Below are 22,081 nucleotides of genomic sequence, written 5' to 3'. Positions count from 1 at the left end.
CTGAAACACAACACGGCACCAATTTATTATCCATGAAATAGGACAAATAATTTTCTTTATAAAATAGTAATCATGTTTAACGGTTGAATTGTATAAAATAATTAGCGACCTGCCCTTTCCTCCTCACTGTCAAAAGAAGCCTTCATTCGCATCATAGTCTAACAATCCTATAGGCATAGCATCAAAAGGTCATACTTTTCTAGTTTCTGCTTCACTTTGGTCTTTTTCTATACCAAAGTTCAATTTATGTGCAGAGAGCTAAAAACTCTGCAGTCAGTATATACAGATTGGGGTAAAATCATCATTGCTGTTCTGGTGCACTGAATAGTGCAACCATTAAAAAAAAATAATAATAATCTGCCAATTTTCTGCACTAGTGAAGCTCAGAAGCTGTGATAATCAACCCACACTGGACTGATTGCAGATTGAGATACACACCACACTAAAATTACATAGTACTGTTCCACTCCATTATATAAAAGGCGTTCAAAGTTCATTTGTCTATTAAAGCATGTTGCTTTTTTTATTACAAGTTTGTCAATAATTTGCTGTGGTTTCTTCTCAATTGATTCATCACATACATTCCCTTGAAAGAGCACCTGTCACTAAAAATAAAGAGGCAGCATGTTGTAGAGCAGGAGGAGCAGAGCAAAGTTTTATAAACTTCTGGGGGGGGGGGGGATCTGTAAAATTTGTAATTTATACATTTTAATCTCAGCTTTTTCTGCATGATAAATATATCCAAGAAATCCAAAAGTGAAAATACTGTGGTCAAATTTATCGCTGGTGTACTTGTCATGTTCATTTCTAGGTTTAACGTTCCTTATATATAGGTGGGCAATTGTATACATTCTGTTAAAACTTACTTTCTGGAACAGAAAGCTCTTCAGAGTCTTCCTTCTTAGATGCGTCTTTCTTCCCCCAAAATCCTGCAAACCAGCCTCCACCTTTCTTCTCTCCAGTCTGTGAAGCCTTCTTCGCCAGCACCTTTTGACCTGACCGCACTACCTAAAAATACAGAGTGAAAGAAAATGACTAGTATTTTTTTTTTATATTTATTTAAAAAACTCCTTTATTCAATCAGAGAAACCTAAAATAGATATCAATTCAGATTAAAATAGGTTTCAGTTACATGCACCAAATGGGTTAGGCACCCATTAGTGCCGGTGACGTCATCGGGCTCACTACTATGGAGAGCCTGGTACGTCACCGGATCTCTAAAAAATGGAGAGCATCAGAGCATGAAATCACGGTCTCCGATCAGTTACCATGACAACTTGGGGCCTGCTGAGGCTTCCCAGGGCTGTCATAGTAATCTGCCTGCGGAGCTATGCACAATGGATAGCTCAGCAGATAGAGTGGAGAAATCCCATTCACCCTAATAGATCTCTATCAGGGTGAATGGGAAAAGGGATCAAAAGATCCCAGGTTCTAGCCTCCTAAGGGGATTACACTTTATGTAAAAAATAAAGTTTAAAAAAAAATTAAAAATAAAAACCCATAAAAATATTCACCGCCCTTTCGCCAGTTTTACATATAAAAAGAAAACTATAAAAAAAAAATTAACTATTAAAATGTAAAAATAATTTTCATGTTTGGTGACCGCTGTAATGGAAAAAAATAAATAAAAAAAAAAAAAACACGATTCACCATTTTAGTCACCTTGTCCCCCCCAAAACAAACACTGAATAACAGTTATCAAAAACTCCTATAAACAAACTGTACCAATAAAAAGCTCCGCAAAAAAAAAGCCCTTGTACAGCTCCATGGATGGAAATTTAAAAAAGTTATGGTTGTAAGAAAATGGAGATGCAAAGAAGTTTTTCATTTTTTATATGGTTTTTATTTTTTAAAAGTAAAAACAAAACAACAACTATACAAGTTTGGTATCGTTGTAACTGTACTGACCTACAGAATAAGCACTTTGTGTCTTTTTTTTTTTTTTTAGAGCACAGTGAATGCCACAATGTCAAAATTTTAATTCATTTCACCCCACCAAATTTTTTCCCCATTTTCCAATACAAGACATGAAAATTAAATGGTGCCACTAAAAATACAACTTAACCCACAAAAAATAAGCCCTCTTATGGCCATTCGAACCAAAAATTTAAAATTTTGGCTCTTGGAATGTGGGGAGGAAAAAACAAAAATGTGCTTGGTCTTGTAGGGGTAAAAGCTTAAAACTCTAGTTAAAACAGAATTTTCATTTGAATTCTGATCTTTGAACCCATCACATCTCAAGTTACTACAGCTTCTGCCAAAAAAAAAAAAAAATGTCTGGGCTGATTTATTGTGACATTACATGGATGTGTTGGGGGACAACTGCAGCTTTCAGTCAATGACTGAGATCATACAGGTCACTTCTTGCGACCTCTAGATGTTCTGTACCCTCCCCGATACCTCAGCTAGCTGCAAGTCCACAGGTGTCTACTTTGGGAAATCAATGTGATTTATGCAAGTGATACAGTGCTAAAGCCAAATGCTGAGAAAGCGAACTTCGTTAGTTGATATGGAGTAAACTGCAAGACGTTAGAGGGTCTTTCAACTCCTTAACCAGTATGAAAGGAAGTTTAATAACTTTACGTTATAAAATGAATATACGTATTTAAACCTACCAGTATTTCAGAGAGTTAAGACATTAAAGGGAACCTGTCACCTGAATTTTGTGTATAGAGCTGAGGACATAGGTTGCTAGATGGCCGCTAGCAAATCCGCAATCCCCAGTCCCCATAGCTCTGTGTGCTTTAATGGTGTAAAAAACCCGATTTGATACATATGCAAATTAACCTGAGATTAGTCAGGGACAGGACTCTCTGGTTAATTTGAGCTGGCACCACGGCTAAATACGCGTGTCGGCGATTGCCGCAAACCGCAGGTCAATTCAGACCTGCGGTTTGCGGCTTTTACCTGGTGCGGCGGTGGTGCCATCGGGTCCCCATGGAGCTGTGGGGGGGGGACCCGGTGGCATGGAAGGCAGCGCGATGCCTTACTGAGGCATCTGCTCTGCCTTCTGGTGAAGAGCCTGTGAGATCCAGCCCACAGTATTATTCATACAGCCAATGCATTCCAATACAGAAGTATTGGAATGCATTGCAAAGGAATATACCCCCAAAAGTTCAAGTCCCAAATTGGGACAAAAAAATAAACTAAAAAAAAGTTGAAAAAATAAAGTTTTCCCCCCCAAAAAATTAAAAGTTTCAAGTAAAAATAAACAAAAACATCATTTTCCTCAAATAAAGTTAAAAAAAAAAAAAAAAATAAGTAAAAAATAGGGAGAAAAAAAAAAAAAAAGTATACATATTAGGTATTGCCGCGTCCGTATCGACCGGCTCTATAAAACATATCACATGACCTAACCCCTCAGATGAACACCGTAAAAAATAAAAACTGTGCTAAATAAACCATTTTTTTGTCACCTTACATCACAAAAAGTACAACAGCAAGCAATCAAAAAGGCTATTGCCCACTAAAATAGTACCAATCTAACCGTGACCTCATCCCGCAAAAATTGAGCCCCTACCTGAGACAATCGCCCAAAAAATATAAAAAACTATGGCTCAGAATATGGAGACACTAAAACAATTCTTTTTGTTTCAAAAATTATATTATTGTGTAAAACTTATATAAATAAAAATAAAAAAAAGTATACATTTTTAGGTATCGCCGCGTACGTATCGACCGGCTCTATAAAAATATCACATGACCTAACCCCTCAGATGTACACCGTAAAAAAAATTTAAGTAAAAACTGTGCTAAATAAACCATTTTTTGTCACCTTACATAACAAAAAGTGCAATAGCAAGCGACCAAAAAAAGTCACACGCACCCCAAAATAGTGCCAATAAAACAGTCATCTCATCCCGCAAAAATCATACCCTACCTAAGGTAATCGCCCAAAAACTGAAAAAATTATGGCTCTCAGACTATGGAAACACTAAAACATTTTTATTTTTTGCTTCAAAAATGAAATCATTGTGTAAAACTTACATAAATAAAACAGAAATTATACATATTCGGTATCACCGCATCCGTGACAACCTGGTCTATAAAAATATCACATGATCTAACCTGTCAGATGAATGTTGTAAATAACAAAAACGGTGCCAAAACAGCTATTTCTTGTTATCTTTCCTCACAAAAAGTGTAATATAGAGCAACCAAAAATCATATGTACCCTAAACTAGTACCAACAATACTGCCACCCTATCCCGTAGTTTCTAAAATGGGGCCACTTTTTTTTGGAGTTTCTACTCTAGGGGTGCATCAGGGGGGCTTCAAATGGGACATGGTGTAAAAAAACCAAAAAAACAGTGCAGCAAAACCTGCCTTCCAAAAACCGTATGGCATTCCTTTCCTTCTGCGCCCTGCCGTGTGCCCGTACAGCGGTTTACGACCACATATGTGGCGTTTCTGTAAACTACAGAATCAGGGCCAGAAATATTGGAGTTTGGTTTGGCTGTTAACCCTTGCTTGGTAAGTGGAAAAAAATTAAAATGGAAAATCTGCCAAAAAAAGTGAAATTTTGAAATTGTATCTCTTATTTTCCATAAATTCTTGTGGAACACCTAAAGGGTTAGCAAAGTTTGTAAAATCAGTTTTGAATACCTTGAGAGGTGTAGTTTCTAGAATGGGGTCATTTTTGGGTGGTTTCTATTATGTAAGCCTCGCAAAGTGATTTCAGACCTGAACTGGTCCCTAAAAATTGGGTTTTTGAAAATTTCGGAAAAATTTCAAGATTTGCTTGCTAAACTTCTAAGCCTTGTAACATCCCCAAAAAATAAAATATCATTCCTAAAATGATCCGAACATGAAGTAGACATATGGGGAATGTAAAGTAATAACTATTTTTGGAGGTATTACTATGTATTATAGAAGTAGATAAATTGAAACTTGGAAATTTGCAATTTTTGGTAAATTTGGTATTTTTTTTATAAATAAAAATGATTTTATTTTACTTCATTTTACCAGTGTCATGAAGTACAATATGTGACTAAAAAACAATCTCAGAATGGCCTGGATAAGTCAAAGCGTTTTAAAGTTATCACCACTTAAAGTGACACTGGTCAGATTTGCAAAAAATGGCCAAGTCCTTAAGGTGAAATAGGGCTGAGTCCTTAAGGGGTTAAAGGGTTTCTGCCACTAATATAAAAGCATGCAAACCGATATCCATGTTATATCACTTTCCCCAAATACCCCCATTAATCAAAAGTGCCTTATTCTGAATTCATTAGGCTACCACTGCACCACGTGGCAAATCTATTTTGATCTTCAGTTGCTGGTTACGTCCTGCATGGAAGCCTTGTAATGTAGGACCCACCAGTGTCATTGGTAAGAACACGAGGAATGGTTAGTGTCACATGATCTGCTGATGGGACAGCAGTCCCATGACAAATCAGGGCATAGGATTCAAACATGGGGACTAAGCAAAAACTGCAAATAAAGTAAATAAATAAAAAAACACCACAATCCAAGGAGGAATAGGGCCAAAGAGTAATTGATGAAAATAAACTTTAGTGTGAATGGCACAACCCCTTTGACTTCAAAGGGTCAAATTTATAAAAAATAAATAACAAAAAGTTACCTCTGCTTGTGCTTGCTGTCTAGCTAGAATTATATTACATACATCAAGAGGTTTTTCCAATGTCTAAAAGAAAAAGAAAATACGCACATATATTAGTAGAAGTTTTGTTCTTAAAACCACATTGCAAAAGATTAAAAAAAAGAATAATGAACACTCCAGAACAATTTTGTCTCCTTTAAAGGGAACCGGTCATGTGGATATTTGATTATAATCTAACTAATTAAATACAATCATTAACTACTAAAAAGTACCTTAGATGTATTCACTTACGGGTGTGACAGATGGTTATCTCATAATATACACACAAAGATGCCGCATGCTAATGAGCTGATTGGAGTCCGGCGTGATGTCATTGAGTCCAGCGTATATTTAATTCAGAGCTATAGCCACTCCCCTGCCCACCTGCTGCTGGTTCATATGGAAACAAACTGTCATTCAGCAGCAGGTAGGCGGGGAGAGTCAGGAGCTCATGAATATTCAGGACTCATCATTATCAGCTGGAGCTTTTCAATACAAGATGTTGGCAGATTGACTGGGTCAATTAAAGAAAGTGACCCAGCATTGTGCCAAGAGAATCAGTCACTTATTTATGTTGCCCTTAGTTAGGACACCATAAAACTGGTGACAGGTTCCCTTTAAGATCTTATAGATCAATTTATAAAATTAGATAAATTGTATTATTTTGAATTGGAATATACTGCATCTATGTAATCCTGTCCACCTTTCTGGGGACTTTTATGCTCATTCATTCCTTCTCCATGCTGTGCAGTAAGTCCTTAGTACAGAATTATTACGCCAACTAAAGCCTAATGTGCTAAAGTTTTGTTCAGTAGACCCACACAGGGTCTGGGTGGAAAATCCAGAATCAGATAAAAGCTATAGACACCTGTGACATGGGAAAAATATATATATTTTTTAACATATTTTAGTTGTTACACTGGAGGAGAAAAACAAGATTTTTGTATAACTTACCAGTAAAATCTCCCTCGCTCTTCCTTGGGGGACACAGGAGACCTTGGGTATAGCTCAGCTCCCTAGGAGGCGTGACACTAAGTGAAAACTGTTAAGCCCCTCCTCCAGCAGCTATACCCTCAGCCTGGAGAGAGAGACTGCCAGTTGCGTGTCCAAGTAGTGAGAAAAGGCAATGTCCAACAAGCCAACTACCCAACGGGGTAAACCAAGTCCAGAAACCGTGTAGAAAAAACAATGAATGGGTGGGTGCTGTGTCCCCCAAGGAAGAGCGAGAAAGATTTTACTGGTAAGTTATACAAAAATCTCGTTTTCTTGCCCATTTTCCTTGGGGGACACAGGAGACCTTGGGACGTTCGAGAGCAGTCCAATAGGAAGGGGGACCACAGCTCCAAGGCGAAGCACCCGAAGGCATCAAGGAACCACCGCCTGCAAAACCAGGCGGCCCAAGGCAGCATCCGCCGAAGCCCGAGTATGCACCCTGTAGAACTTGGTAAGGCGTGCAAGGAAGACCGGTGGCCGCCTTTCACAATTGCGCGGCCGAAGCCCAATGTCTCCGGCCCAGGAGACACCGACCGCTCCGGTGGAATGAACGGCGACACCGAAGGCGGAACCCTGCCCTTGACGCGGTAACCTCAGCAATAACCATTCTGATAAGGCGGGCGAAAGCCACCCCGGAGGTCGTCAAACCGTTGCACGGACCTCCTAGAACCACTAGAGTCCGAGCGCCGACAAGAGCCGGTGATCTCCAAGTAAAAACTGCAAGGCCCGAACAACATCCAATCGGTGAAGTGTCCGTTCCCGGGTGGGAAGGGGAGGACGATGGCCTCGTTGAGATGAAAGGCAGATACCACCTTCAGAAGGAAGGAAGGGACGGAATGGAGAACTGTCCTGTCCTGGGGAAGGACAGAATGCTCGGAACAAGAAGGGCCGCCATCCAGACACCCGTCTGAGAGACACGATGGTTACCGAAACACAACCGTACAGGACAGAAGGAGTAGAGAGAACTTCTGTAACGGCTCCAAGGGGAAGCTTGGAGCGCCGAGAGCACAGTATGTAGGGGGACGGTACAGAGGAACCAATGAGCCACTCCGTGGAAGAAGGTCTTGACAGGCCCAAGAGGGGCCAGGGAAAGCTGGAAGAGGATGGACAGTGCCGACACTTGACCCTTCAAGGAACAGAGTCCCAGTCGCAGGCCGGACTGGAGAAGGACAGAACCATGGGGAGAGAAAGGCAGAGTGGGGGAATGCCCAGCTTCCCGCAGAACCTCAGGTAAGAAGTCTGATACAGATCCTGGACGAAGCACGGCCGGGAGCGAACACTAGCGCGCCCGCTGGAATCGCCTGGGCAAGTGGGAAAAAAACTCAACGTGATCAGGCGCAGACCAGTAACACGGGCAGAGTAGTCTGGCAAAACTGGTCCCGTCGGCCCCCGAGCAACGTCGTCCCGTATCCACCTGGAGTGGAGAAGCAGAAGGGCAGACGGAAGGAACTGAAAGGGTCCACCCAGCATCCGACAGATGCCAGGACAAGACAGGCTAAATGTCGTTGTTACCACCAGAGGAAGGGGATCTACCGTCCCCGTGTGGGAGATCTAAGGACAATCTTGACCGAAGGGTAATCCTCCCAAGTTACCGAGAAGCTAAGTCTACAGCAGGACAATCGCCTAGAATGGAAAACGCAATCTGCACCCAAGGGGGAGGACAGAACGCAGTAGACCCGGTAAATGGGCGCACAGCAAGTACAGCCAGTGTGAACGAGTGAGACGGTACGAGGCCACAAGGAACACCGGATCCATCCAAGTGAACGACCATGCCCTCCCCAGAGGGGAGGGCAGTGAAGGAACAGCCTCTGAAGCCTGGCCGGGGCAGAAGCCACATGGAGTGATATGCCCCGAGCGAGAGCCAAAACAGAGTCGGCGAGAAAAAAAGCTACTCTGCGAGACGCCCGTCTCACCGCCTCACGGAAGGCAAATACCCTGAAGAACCCAAAGTGGAGGTCCCCGGACCTGGATAATCGAGCACCCAAGAGAAGTTGGGGGACCTTCCCGAGGGGAGCAGCCCGAACCTGGTAGCAGAGCAGAACTGAAGCGCAGAGGGCGCCCATAGGAAGGACTCATACCACACTGCATCCGAAGAGGAGGAAATGGAAGTAGGCGAGGGAACCGTAGTCCCGCCAGAGAGCAGACAGCACTCTCGTCCATGTGACCGCTTGCGCAGGGAAGCAATGCAGCTGGAGGACGAATGGGTACGCATCTAGGAACCACGAACACTCCCCAGGTGGAAGGGCCAACGAACATGGTGGATACCGTCACAACGGAACCGCAATATACAATCCAAAACCGAGAATGAGTACCGCCTAGCTCGGTGCAGTAGAGAGCAAGCAGAACCCGTCCGAATCAGGTGGAAGCAGAATTATCTCTTCAGAGAAGAGTGCAAGGCTTGCAGCAAGCATCGTATCCCAAGAGAAACAAGTATGTCGCAGGAGGAAGGGAGGCATACGTACGAGCAGCCCCGTAAGCAGTGAGAAGGCCAACCCACCTACGGGAGGAGAAGGCATACACGGCCCAAACAACGCAGAGCGCACACTCACTGCAAAATAGTCACTCAGCGAAGGGGGCCAGCCACAGAGTCCCACAGTATCTACGGAAGTGCAAAGTGCCGCCCGGAAGGGAGTTATGCACAAGACTAGTATGGCATGCGATGGAACGCAAGCAGTCCACCCAGAAAGGGGGGAAATGTATCTGGCAAACACTGCAGTCGGTAACAGTGCAAAGGCCCGCCCCAAAAGGGGGTGATGCCCAAGGCCAGTACTGACTTCAGAGAAGTAGGATATACCATATTCCGCACAGAAGGGGGCCATGCACATGGCTGCACAGTATCTAGTAGGAACGCAGGAGGTCCGCCTGGTGAAAGGGGAACATGCACAGGGTTATCCTAGCATTGAGTGATGGTGCAATAATCCACCCAACACCGAATTTCGTGAGAGTGCAAACTACTCCGCCAATAAAGGGGGACATGTACGATTCCAGCACAGCATGTACAAGGACAGCCGTGAGTCCCATGAGCGTGCAAAATTCCGCCCATGGAATGATAGGTGGTCATGCACCAGGCCAGCACCGTATCCAATGGGAGTGCAAGCATTCCACCCATGGAAGAGGGCCATGCTCATGGCCAGCAAAGTATCCGGTGAGAGTGCAGTATTCCACCCAGAGAAGGGGGATCATGCACATGGCCAGCATCGCATCCAGTGAGAGTGCTAGCACCCCGCCATGGAAGGGGGTCATGCACATGGCCAGCAACTTACCGGCGAGAGAACAACCCCAGTCAGTGAGAGTGTATGTATGCCGCCTGAGGGAAGGAGGCATGCCCATAGCCGGCAGCGAATCCAGTGAGAGTGCAGCATACCGCCTATGGAAGGGGGTCGTGCACATGGCTGGCAGCGAATCCAGTGAGAGTGCAGCATTCCGCCTATGGAAGGAGGTCATGCATATGGCCGGCAGTGAATCCAGTGAGAGTGTATGTATGCCGCCTGAGGGAAGGAGGCATGCCCATGGCCGGCAGTGAATCCAGAGAGAGTGCAGCATTCAGCCTATGGAAGGGGGTCATGCACATGGCCGGCAGCGAATCCAGCAATAGTGCAGCGTTCCGCCTATGGAAGGGGGTCGTGCACATGGCCAGCACTGTATCCGGTGAGAGTGCAGTATTCCGCCTAAAGAAGGGGGTCATGCACATGGCCAGCCCGCAGCCAGGGAGAGTGCAGTATTCCACTTAGGAAGGGGGTCATGCACATGGCCAGCACCATAACTGGAGAGGGTGACGAATAGAAAGGGCGGAAGGGGGCGCATGCACTTGGCCAGTGCCGTAACCCGGGAGAGGGCAAGGGTCCACCTAGAAGGAGAACATGCACCTGGCCAGCACCGCAGCCGGGGAGCGCGACATGCCGCCTATGGAAGGAAGGCATGCATACAGCCAGCACTACTGAGATCAGGCTGCAGCGTCCTGCGCAGCCAACAAGAATTCCGCTATTTATTTACCCAGTCTTTTTTTTATTTTTATTTAAAAACACAGCCTCTCTGAGGCAAGAAGGGGGCCACCATACAGGTGCACAGCCTCTCTGAGAGGCAGTAATGGGGCCAGCCATACAGGCCCATGAGGAAGCCCAGATCATAGAGGGTCTCCTCTAGATGGGAGCTGGCCCCTGGAAATGGCCGGTACCCAAAAGGTTAACAAGGATCCGGCCTGGGGGGGTGGCGCAGCGATCCCCTGAGGGCGGGGGGGGACCTCCAGGCGGGAACAATTCCCGCCTGGAGAAGTTACCGCCCCCTCCAACCGAGGCCGGAATTTTGCGGCCTAGTAGGCCGCGAAGCCGGGGCCTAAATTTTTGCGGCGCCCGGGAGGTACCGACTGTCGGCTGGGACCTGGAGGGAGCCGGAGTGGCGCATGTACATACCGGCCGCGGGTGCCCACCCCGCGGGCTGGCAGAGTCAGGGGCCCGGGGAAGGAGGGCCGGAATTGCGGCGCCCGTCCGACCGGAATGCACCGACGGTCGGCCGGGGCCTGTTGGAGCATCGTGCTCAGTACATGCAGGCAGCGGGTGCCCACCCCGCGGGCCGGACGAGAGGGCCCTGCGCCTCGGCAGAATCAGGAGCGGGCCCCTGGCCCTGAGCAGCGTACCAGTAAGGATGGGGGGGGACCCTGAAGTCCAGCACAGAAAACCCTGCCCTTGGTGGACCGGGTGCCCGTAGAGGAGCGTCAGGGGCAGCTAGGCGCGGGCCCCCTGGCCCTGAAGCAGCGACCTGTAAGAGGGAGGGGGACCCTGAGACCGGGTGCCCGTGAGGGTAGAGGAGGGACGCCGGCATAACCCCTGTGTCAGGGGCAGCTAGGTGCGGGCCTCCGGGCCCTGTTGCAGCATTCCTCCCGCAGCAATCTGCAGCTACCTTCAGGAGTCTGCAATGTCCTATGGAGGGGAGGAGAGGGAGCAGGGAGCAGATTGCCGCGTTGCGGCACCCCAGGGGACAGCCTAGGTCCAGCACAGAAGGGTCTACTGGCACCGTAGTGGCAGGACGCTGGAAGAGGGACTTGGCGTGCGGGCGACCCTTGCGCTGGCGGGATGCATGGGAGCCAAGCAGCCCTGGTCCACCTTGCCTTCTGTGGGGGAGGCAGCAGTGCGGGTGACCGGCACTGGCGCAGCTCAACCCCGGGAGAAACAGAGAGGTCTATTGCGTCTCTGTTGTCCCTGATGGTCTGGAAGAAAAAGAAAAAAAAGTAAAAATCAAAAACTAAGCAGGAAGTGTCTTGCCTCCTTGGACACTAAGCAAAAACTGGCAGTCTCTCTCTCCAGGCTGAGGGTATAGCTGCTGGAGGAGGGCCTTAACAGTTTTCACTTAGTGTCACGCCTCCTAGGGAGCTGAGCTATACCCAAGGTCTCCTGTGTCCCCCAAGGAAAATGGGCGAGAAAAGCAAATTAGGTTTGAGTCTTCAATTGTCATTCCTTAAATTTTCAGAACCTCTGATAACCAGTTTGTAAAACACTCCCAATTTCAGACTTATTCAGGTGGACGTTTTACCCCCAATAAGATGCTGGATGTGAGGTCTGTGTATCCAGGATGTTGCTGTCTTCATTAGCACTCATGTCTCAGCACAGCTTCACTGCTGGACTGATTCTTCTTGTACAAAGCCTATGTGACACTCACCCTGTAAACTGCCTTGTGTGCTCTTTCCTTACCATCTACAACCTATGTGAGCTGCCCACCTTGTATACTCCACCCCCTCCACATTTTGATCTGTCATGTAAAACCACCTCCTCCTCCCTGCTGCTATCTTTGAGGGTGCATTCATATGACTGTATATATTTTGCAACCTGCAAAATGTGGATCCGCAAGATACGGATGACATCCGTGTTATAGCCATTTTTTGCGGATTTGCAACCAGGTATAGGACATGTTCTATCTTTTGCAGAACTGACTTACAGATGCGGAAAGCACACAGATGTGCTTAAATGGTCACACAATGTTCCATTAATCAATAGTACAAGTAAATTTAAGAAACCTGTTCACTTCCTCTCCCTTTTCTAAACTAAATTTTCTCTGTGAAACTTGTGAGAACTGTACTGCTCTGTACTTAACTATTATTTCTTATATGGTGCTTCTGAGTGATTGTGAGAGATAGTTATGGGTCTCAATGCGTATGCCTTGTGGAGCATTTAATATCCACCCACCAGCTCAGAGACAGCTGAGAATTAGAGATGCAGCAGAAGTCATATAACGTTCAGATATGGGGCTTTAACTCATGCACACACATATGGCATCTTATTCTAAAAAGTTATATGAAAGTTTATGTACAGTACGCATTAAGGTTAGGACTACACGGCGACACTGGTCATGCAACAGCTGCCGTGGCTAGGATCTCTGAATTGCAGTGATCCCATAGTAATGAATGGGATCACCATGGCAGTCGCAAGAAATCTAATACAGCTGGATTTCTTGTGACTGTCGGGGCGATCCCAATCATTCCTATGGGATCACTGCTAGTCAGCGATCCCGGCTACGATAGCTGTTGCAGGACCAGTGTCGCCGTGTAGCCCTAGCCTAATCTCGGTTTAGGACGCAAATAAATAAAAAAGCACAATACTGCTCGTGGCCTTTAAATAATGGTACAATATGTGCATCCTAGTCACCTGTATCTGCTTTAACGTTTCCTCTGGAACTTTTGTTTGGGTGAGTTTGGCCTTGTATGCATTTTTGTAGCATTTTAGGTTTTCCCTGTGTTTTAAAATGTTACTCCACGACCACATCCTTGATCTTCTAACATGAACTTCCAAGATGCTGGTAATTGCATACTTCCACCTGCACACAAAGCAGGATATTAGAGAAAAAAAAAAAAAAAAAAACTATGAAAACAGGTAACTTTACAAAATCTTGTGAGTTTTTTCAAACTATATTCTTATTGAAGAATGTCTAGTTTTATGTAATTCGGAATTAATCATTATAATTATAGGCTCTACTACTTTTTTTATTACCATTTTCAAGATACTAGATTGCTGTGATTCTTGTATACATTCAGAGGCTACAAACTGGTACATACCTAGTTCTGCTCTCAGCTGAGCAATGGATACAGTTATATCCACTTTCATCCATCACCAACACAAAATTCTCTGTTATTTGGAGTGTCATTTGTATTTAGCTCAAGTTCTGAGGTGGGAGCAGGATTAGGTTATGTTCAGATAACATTTTTACACTTTTGCGCATGTGCTGGGAAGGCTCCTGAAACATATGCCAATCTTTTCCATGGAACCCTTCTAATCTGGCGAATGCCATAAAGCATCCTTTCAGCATACTGTGCCGGTATACCCTTAGTTCACCACACTATTGAATACAGAGACCTTCCACACCAAGTGGAATACCATGGGATCATATAGAACGGGGATCAGCAACCTTCTGCACTAAAGCTGTTGTGAAACTGCAATTCCCAGCATGCACCATTCATTTCTATGCGAGTTCTTAGAAGAGCAGAGCAAGTATGCATGCTGGGAGTTGTAGTTTCACAACAGCTGGAGTGCCGGAGGTTGCTGATTCCGGATATAGAAGATGTACCCTACCTCTGAAGCTTCCATCAGAGAAATATGAGGTGTTTTGTCCTCAAAATGAAATACGTGGAAAAAAATGCAAGATATGTACTGATTTACGGATTCTGGACACAAAAAAAAAGGAAGGGGTCTCATTTCTCATTAATCACAAATTAATATCTGGAGAATTGGGAGGAACTAAAACACAAAGAATAACAGAAAGCTGTATAAAATTTAATTTATAATGATTAAAATTATTTATAGAAACCTGGAAACCCCTGAAAAATGAATAAGACTCAAACTAAACATTACCTAATGTGTACCCACCATTTAAATTTCTTAGATATTATAAGACTAAATGACGCTATTCCATTAGTAGAGAGCACTGTTCCTGTGCTTTCCCTTACACATACTAGTTCAAATCCTTTATTAGTTGTCCCCCCACTAGTGGAACGCTATACATCTTGCAATCAAGTGTAAATAGAAGCACTGCATTATATAGCTATATACAGCGCTTGCCCACAAATGGGGAAAAAAGGAAAATTTGGCACACAGCATTACTATAAAATACACTGACGCTGCCCATACCCAATGAGTCTGACTGGGAATCACTGAAACAGGACAGATGAATAAACAAGTACGCTCCTACCATTGGTTGGGGTCGGCTTTCAGAGGTACTACTGGTCGGAACTTTCGGTATGGAGCATTCCTAACCATGTAATCAACAGACTCCAACACGTCAATTACGCTGAGGTACTAGAAATAACATTGGGAAAAAAAGAAACAATATGTTAACAAATACAAATTAAACATCAGTATTAGGCCTTCATGCACACGACCGCATCTGTTTTGCGGTCCACAGATCACAGATACTCAAAATATGGATCCTGGGGGTCTGCATGCCACCATTTTTTTCTTATGGGGGGGCATAGAACAGACAACAGATGTGGACCTCACAGTGTGCTGTCTGCATCTTTTGCAGCCCCATTGAAATGAAGGGGTCCGTATCTGATCTGCAAAAAATGTGGATCAGATGCGGAAAGAAAATACTGTTCTGCGCATGAGGTCTTAGACTATGTCCACACAGCAAAAATCCGCTGTGGGTTCCGTAGCAGAAGACAATAGTTTTCTGTGGCGTAATCCGCACTCAAAGCGCTAACCGCTTCCTATCGAGTTCAATGGGAAAAACGCCACCCTGTTCACATGCAATAGTTTTTTTATGTGGCCGATTTTAGCTTTGTGAACCTAGACTCACACCACGGGTACAAGGTTACAAAAATGTAAGCGATTAGAATGTATTTCAAAACTAAGATTTAGAAATACAATCAAAATTAAAGTTTATATACACGTTACATGTGATGTAAAACACATTAATTTGCTGGTTTTAAATTCTTTCTGTAGAAGGTACAACGGCACCCGTGTATATTACTTGCCTGTGGCTTGGTTAGTTCTATTGCGATATGCTGAACCTCCATGTTGCAGTCTAACTTGGGTGTTCGCAGTTCAAGTTCTGCATTTGGGTTCATGTAAAGCTTGGCTGAAGCAGATACTGGCTTAAAGACTAAAATGAAAAGAAAAGTGAACTGATATAACATAAAAAAACAGTAAGATATTAGATGTTCACTACAAAGATAGAAAAACAAAATGGGGGTCATTTATCAAACAATGGCTTTTTAACCCCTTAAGGACCTATTTCACCTTAAGGACTTGGCCATTTTTTGCAAATCTGACCAATGTCACTTTAAGTGGTGATAACTTTAAAACGCTTTGACTTATCCAGGCCATTGAGATTGTTTTTTCGTCACATATTGTACTTCATTTCATAACACTGGTAAAATGAAGTAAAAAAAAAAAACATTTTTATTTATAAAAAAATACCAAATTTACCCAAAATTTATTAAAAAAAAAATGGCAAATTTCCAATTTTCAATTTCTCTACTTCTATAATACATAGTAATACCTCCAATAGTTATTACTTTACATTCCTCATATGTCTACTTCATGTTTGGATCATTTTGGGAATGATATTTTATTTTTTGGGGATGTTACAAGGCTTAGAAGTTTAGAAGCAAAAACCCAATTTTTAGGGACCAGTTCAGGTCTGAAATCACTTTGCGAGGCTTACATAATAGAAACCACCCAACAATGACCCCATTCTAGAAACTACACCCCTCAAGGTATTCAAAACTGATTTTACAAACTTTGTTAACCCTTTAGGTGTTCCACAAGAATTAATGGAAAATAGAGATACAATTTCAAAATTTCACTTTTTTGGCAGATTTTCCATTTTAATATTTTTTTTTCCAGTTACAAAGCAAGAGTTAACAGCCAAACCAAACTCAATATTTATGGCCCCGATTCTGTAGTTTACAGAAACACCCCATATGTGGTCGTAAACCGCTGTACAGGCACACGGCAGGGCGCAGAAGGAAATGAATGCCATACGGTTTTTGGAAGGCAGGTTTTGCTCGACTGTTTTTCTTTTACACCATGTCCCATTTGAAGGCCCCCTGATGCACCCCTAGAGTAGAAACTCCATAAAAGTGACCCCCATTTTAGAAACTACGGGATAGGGTGGCAGTTTTGTTGATACTAGTTTAGGATACATATGATTTTTGGTTGCTCTATGTTACACTTTTTGTGATGAGGCAAGGTAACAAGAAATAGCTATTTTGGCACCGTTTTTATTTTTTGTTATTTACAACATTCATCTGACAGGTTAGAACATGTGATATTTTTATAGACCAGGTTGTCACGGATGCGGCGATACCTAATATGTATACTTTTTTTATTTATGTAAGTTTTACACAATGATTTCTTTTTTGAAACAAAAAAAATAAAAAAATCATGTTTTAGTGTTTCCATAGTCTGAGAGCCATAATTTTTTCAGTTTTTGGGCGATTACCTTGGGTGGGGTATAATTTTTGCGGGATGAGATGACGGTTTTATTGGCACTATTTTGGGGTGCGTGTGACTTTTTGATCGCTTGCTATTACACTTATTGTGATGTAAGGTGCCAAAAATTTTTTATTTAGCACAGTTTTTATTTTTTACGGTGTTCATCTGAGGGGTTAGGTCATGTGATATTTTTATAGAGCCGGTCGATACGAACGCGGCGATACCAAATATGTATACTTTTTATTTATTTATTTATGTAAGTTTTACACAATAACAGCTTTTTTAAAACAAAAAAAAAATGATGTTTTAGTGTCTCCATATTCTGAGCCATAGTTTTTTTATTTTTTGGGCGATTGTCTCAGGTTGGGGCTCATTTTTTGCGGGATGAGGTGACGGTTAGATTGGCACTATTTTGGTGGGCAAACGCCTTTTTGATCGCTTGCTGTTGTATTTTTTTGTGATGTAAGGTGACCAAAAAAATGGTTTATTTAGTACATTTTTTTTTTTTTTTTTTTTTTTTTACGGTGTTCATCTGAGGGGTTAGGTCATGTGATATGTATATAGAGCCGGTCGATACGGACGCGGCGATACCTAATATGTATACTCCCCCGCCCCCCCCCCCCCCTATTTTTTACTAATTTTTTTTTTACTTTATTTGGGGAAAATGACGTTTTTGTTTATTTTTACTTTAAACTTTTAATTTTTGGGGGGGAAAACTTTATTTTTTGTCCCACTTTGGGACTTGAACTTTTGGGGTCTAATCGTTTACAATGCATTCCAATACTTCTGTATTGGAATGCATTGGCTGTATGAGTAATACTGCGTGTATTACTCATACAGCTTCCGGCCTGTGAGATCCAGGGGGCTGGATCTCACAGGCTCGTCACCGGAAGGCAGCGCGATGCCTTCGTTAGACATCGCGCTGCCTTCCATGCCATCGGGTCCCCCCCCCCCACAGCCCCATGGGGACCCGATGGCACCACTGCCGCAACTTAGAAAAGCCGCAAACGGCAGGACTGAATTTACCTGCGGTTTGCATCGATCGCCGACACAGGGGGGGGGGGGTCACAGGACCCCCCCGCGCATTTAGCCGAGGTGCCTGCTCAATGATTTGAGCAGGCACCTTGTTCCGATCACCGCCCGCCGGTGATCGGAACACCACATGACGTACCAGTACGTCATGGGTCCTTAAGGACTCGGGAACCATGCCGTACCGATACGTCATGGGTCCCTAAGGAGTTAAGCCCTTGCGCTTCCAGAGGAAGTGCCTAATTAGGTACATATAGGGCAGTCTGTGCGCCTAGAGTGAAAACTACTCCAGCCTCTGAGTAGAGTAGTGTTCACTCCTCGTTTACAGCTGTTTTCAGGTGTAAATGTTAGTAAACTTGCTGGGGGCCAATAGCCTGGACCCCACCTCGCCACTCCCAAGTGGCAAGGACGGCATAAATTTGTGCCTTGTCATGAAGCTCCTTCAGCTTTTTTCCCAGTACAGAGGCCTCAGAGTCACCCGCTGTGCAGGAAACTGCAACTAGGTTATACTTAAATGGGAGACTAAATACTAAGATAAGGAACTTCGGGAAGTGAAATCTAAGCTGATCTCTGGAAGTCTGACTGGAAAAGAGCAAACATCGCTAGGAAACCTGTTGGTACCTGCAAATTTCTCTTGCAGGGAAAGGCAGAATTACAACTCAAATTAATTAGAACCGAGCACCTATTCAAAAGAATGGGTGACCAAGTGATGCATGGTCATGCCAAGCAAGCCACAAAAACAGCTTCTCTTTACATAGTCTCTCCACTCAGGGTGACACAATCAATAACAACTGAAGGGAGTATATAAGAAGTGACGCTAGCCCACTGGTTAACAATCACTATGTAGTAATATGCAAAACGAAGCATCTTTCAAATATACCTGCAGTCAATTTTTTGTAGTTTTTACATATTTTCAGTTCATATTGCTACCTGGAATCCAACAATTAGTTGACCTGCTGTTGACAGATCTTGTGCTAGAAATGAATGTGTCTGGCTCCTGCAAGAATTTATGTATACTTAAAATCCCAAGCTAAGATCAGTCACGGCACTCACCGATACTTGGCAAAGTAGTTTTCACTGGCTTCACAGCATGTTTAACAAAATCAAGTAAAGGACACCCGTGGATCAGCCAATGGTCGTTTCGTGTACACAGTTCTTTCTCAAAACCTTTATGTGTACTTATGTTTTAAGAGGGTTTTTTCAATCTGTCACCACGTAATTCAGTGGAATCTGCAGTCAACATTTTATAGAGCAGAAGAAGCTCTATACTCTACTAAGAAAGACTTTTTTTTGTTAAAGTGTACAGAGTGCCATAACTTTGGCACTTTGCCAGCCTTCATATCTCACTATTTGAGAGAGAATTGCACTGTGTACAGTTGGAACTGTAACTACTATAGTTGGATGTACTACAACTCCCAATTTGCATTACAGTAAAGAGACATTTATTCTCATTTCCAGCCTGGTTTCCTGACTCCTACACCATACGCTGGCCATTGCACTCTACATGGCCTGCCTTGCACCCATCTAAACACCTAACATCAAGGGCACCCCAGCTACCAGGAGGCAGAAGCCCCAGAATCAGGGTGTGCCCCGAGGGAAGAAACGGTATCCTTTCCTTTCACTACATGGCCCTAGGGAGCTCCTTTTTGGCTCGCTGCATATACACAATGTATACAAATTACACCATATAGTTAGTAAAATAATGAATGCATCCTTATTGTATCACAAGTTAAAACCACAATTAAAAAATATCATTGCAAAAATTTACCCACACTAAAAAGGGTGCCACAGCGTAAAGTCTACCACACATATCAGTTTGGCAGTGTACATATTGGTGAGCTATACACTACTCAATTATACATACTGCACTCCATAAATAATCAATTACAATGTAGTACAAAAAAAACTGGTTATCCACAAAACATACTAAAGTAGAATGGAAAAATACCCTCCACCCCAAAGCTAATTTGCAATCGCTTCCTCCAGGAGCAGCGTTTTTATTACTTATTGTACAGTGTTATTTGTTTACTGTTTAAAAAGATGCATTCATTATTTTACCAGTTATTATATGGTGTTATTTGTAAAGTATTTGAATAAACTTGAATTCATTCTTTTACTACTTATTGTACTAGTTATTGTAGCACTGTGTATACAGATTTAGCGCTTCCTGCTCCTGCCCCAATGGTCACGTGATCATTGGGGGTTGGTAGTCTGCAGGAGCTGCCGGGTCTCACTAGACCTAGATCAGCTCTACATTGAGGCTGTACTTTGCTATATAGTGCTATACAGCCTCTCTGGGGGCTCCCCCCTGTTACTGGGGCTTCTATGTCAGCCCCTGTTACAGGAGAAATCAACAATTAAAAAAAGCAAGCCATTTATCATTGTCAAAAAAAAAAAAAAAAAAACACATTTGGCATCACTGCATACAAAACAACCGGCTCTATAAATTTTTTTACATAATTTATCCCAATCAGATGAACACTGAAAAAATAATAATAAAAAACAGTGCTGAAATAAAAAAATTTTGGTCCCCTTGCTTCACAAAAAAAAACATAATAGTGAGCGAACAAAAAGTACTATGTAACCCAAAACAGTACCAAGTGAAAACGACACCTCATCCTGCATAAAGTCAAACCTCACACAAGACGACTGGCAGAAAAATGAAAAAAAGCTCTCAGAAAATGGTGAATTATTTTTTCCCCACAAATGCTTTTATTGTGTGAAACTGAAATAGTAATAATAAAATAAAATAAAAAATAAAAAGACATGTTTGGCATCACAGCATTCGTAACTACCTGCTCTATAAAAATGTCACATTAGGTGAACGGTAAAAAATTTATAAAATAAAAAAAAAACTAGACCAGAATAGCTATGTTTTGGTCACCTGACCCAAAAAACATAACAAGCGAGCAAAAAGTCTTATGTACCCCAAAATGGTACCAATCAACGCTACAATCTGTCTACATTGGCAGAAAAAATTAAAATGTTATAGATGTTCGTATATGGCAATGCAAAATATAAGTTAACAAGTGACTTTATGATGCAAAAGTAATAAAAAGATGAACAAATAGAAATCTGGTACCACAATAATCATATCAAGCCTCCATATCATGTACACAACATGGTGTACCCCATAAAAAATAAAAAAAAACACTGCCAAAAATGCAATCTTTTCCAACCTCAACTCCCAAAAATGAGCTAAAAAGCGAACAAAAATTAAAATGTACCCCAAAATGGTGCCAATAAAAATACATTTTATTTTCCTATTACTACAGTAGTCCCTCAAGATACAATGGCCTCAGGATACTACTATATCTTCAACATGCAATGGTCTTTCCTGACCCATTGTAAGTTGAAACCAGACTCCACATAGAATGTCTCAGACTCTGATCCAACCAATCAAAGCCACTTCTCTGGTAAAATAGCTGTATTAGTTGCTAGTTATCAGCTGTTCCTGACTGTTATATGTAAAGGCTTGTTTTATCTGTCTTAGTCATCTGCTTATTTTTATCAAATCTTCATTTTCTCTCATCTTAGATGACATTTTTGGGCTTTGGAACTGATTACTCAACTTACAATGGTTGCCCTGGAACCAATAAATATTGTAACTTGAGAGACCACTGCATTTGTTTACTGATCTAATAAAGATGCATTCATTATTTTACTACTTATTGTATGGTGATATTTGGAGTACATTTTTTAAATCAATCCAGAAGTTGATCCTAAAGGCAGGAAAAGTATTGACTTTTTTTTAGTACTTAACAGACTAAATAAAAAAAACGCCTTGTGTGAATCTGGCCTAAAGGTGCTAATGATGCAAGCAGACACACATCCCATTTACAACAGTATACAATCAAAGGGGTATTTCGGTTGTTACAAGTTATCCTCTATCCACCGGATAGGGAATAATTATCAGATTGGTGGGAGTACAATTGTGATCACGAGAATGCAGTACCCCTCAGAGCCCCATAAAGGGACGGAGCAGCAGGTCGAGCATGACCACTACTGCTCAATTCATCTCTATGACAGTTCCAGAGAC

At 42.9% G+C, this 22,081-nt stretch overlaps 1 protein-coding gene across 1 annotated transcript in view; it reads right to left on the bottom strand.

Moving 5' to 3' along the window:
* The window catches only part of VPS13C (vacuolar protein sorting 13 homolog C), a 352,162-nt gene that overhangs the window by 227,998 nt on the left and 102,083 nt on the right, over positions 1-22,081 (bottom strand). Inside the window, exons 11-15 of the mRNA XM_040413678.1 lie at positions 15,549-15,676; positions 14,765-14,871; positions 13,228-13,396; positions 5,582-5,644; positions 867-1,008 (exon numbers count right to left, since the gene is read on the bottom strand). Of these exons, the coding sequence (XP_040269612.1) occupies positions 867-1,008; positions 5,582-5,644; positions 13,228-13,396; positions 14,765-14,871; positions 15,549-15,676 (609 nt within the window). The remainder of the gene's footprint in view (positions 1-866; positions 1,009-5,581; positions 5,645-13,227; positions 13,397-14,764; positions 14,872-15,548; positions 15,677-22,081) is intronic.

This window comes from Bufo bufo, chromosome 1 (genome assembly GCF_905171765.1).
Source record: "Bufo bufo chromosome 1, aBufBuf1.1, whole genome shotgun sequence".
In the NCBI taxonomy this organism is placed as follows: domain Eukaryota; kingdom Metazoa; phylum Chordata; class Amphibia; order Anura; family Bufonidae; genus Bufo; species Bufo bufo.
This window is presented reverse-complemented; position numbering and strand designations above follow the sequence as displayed.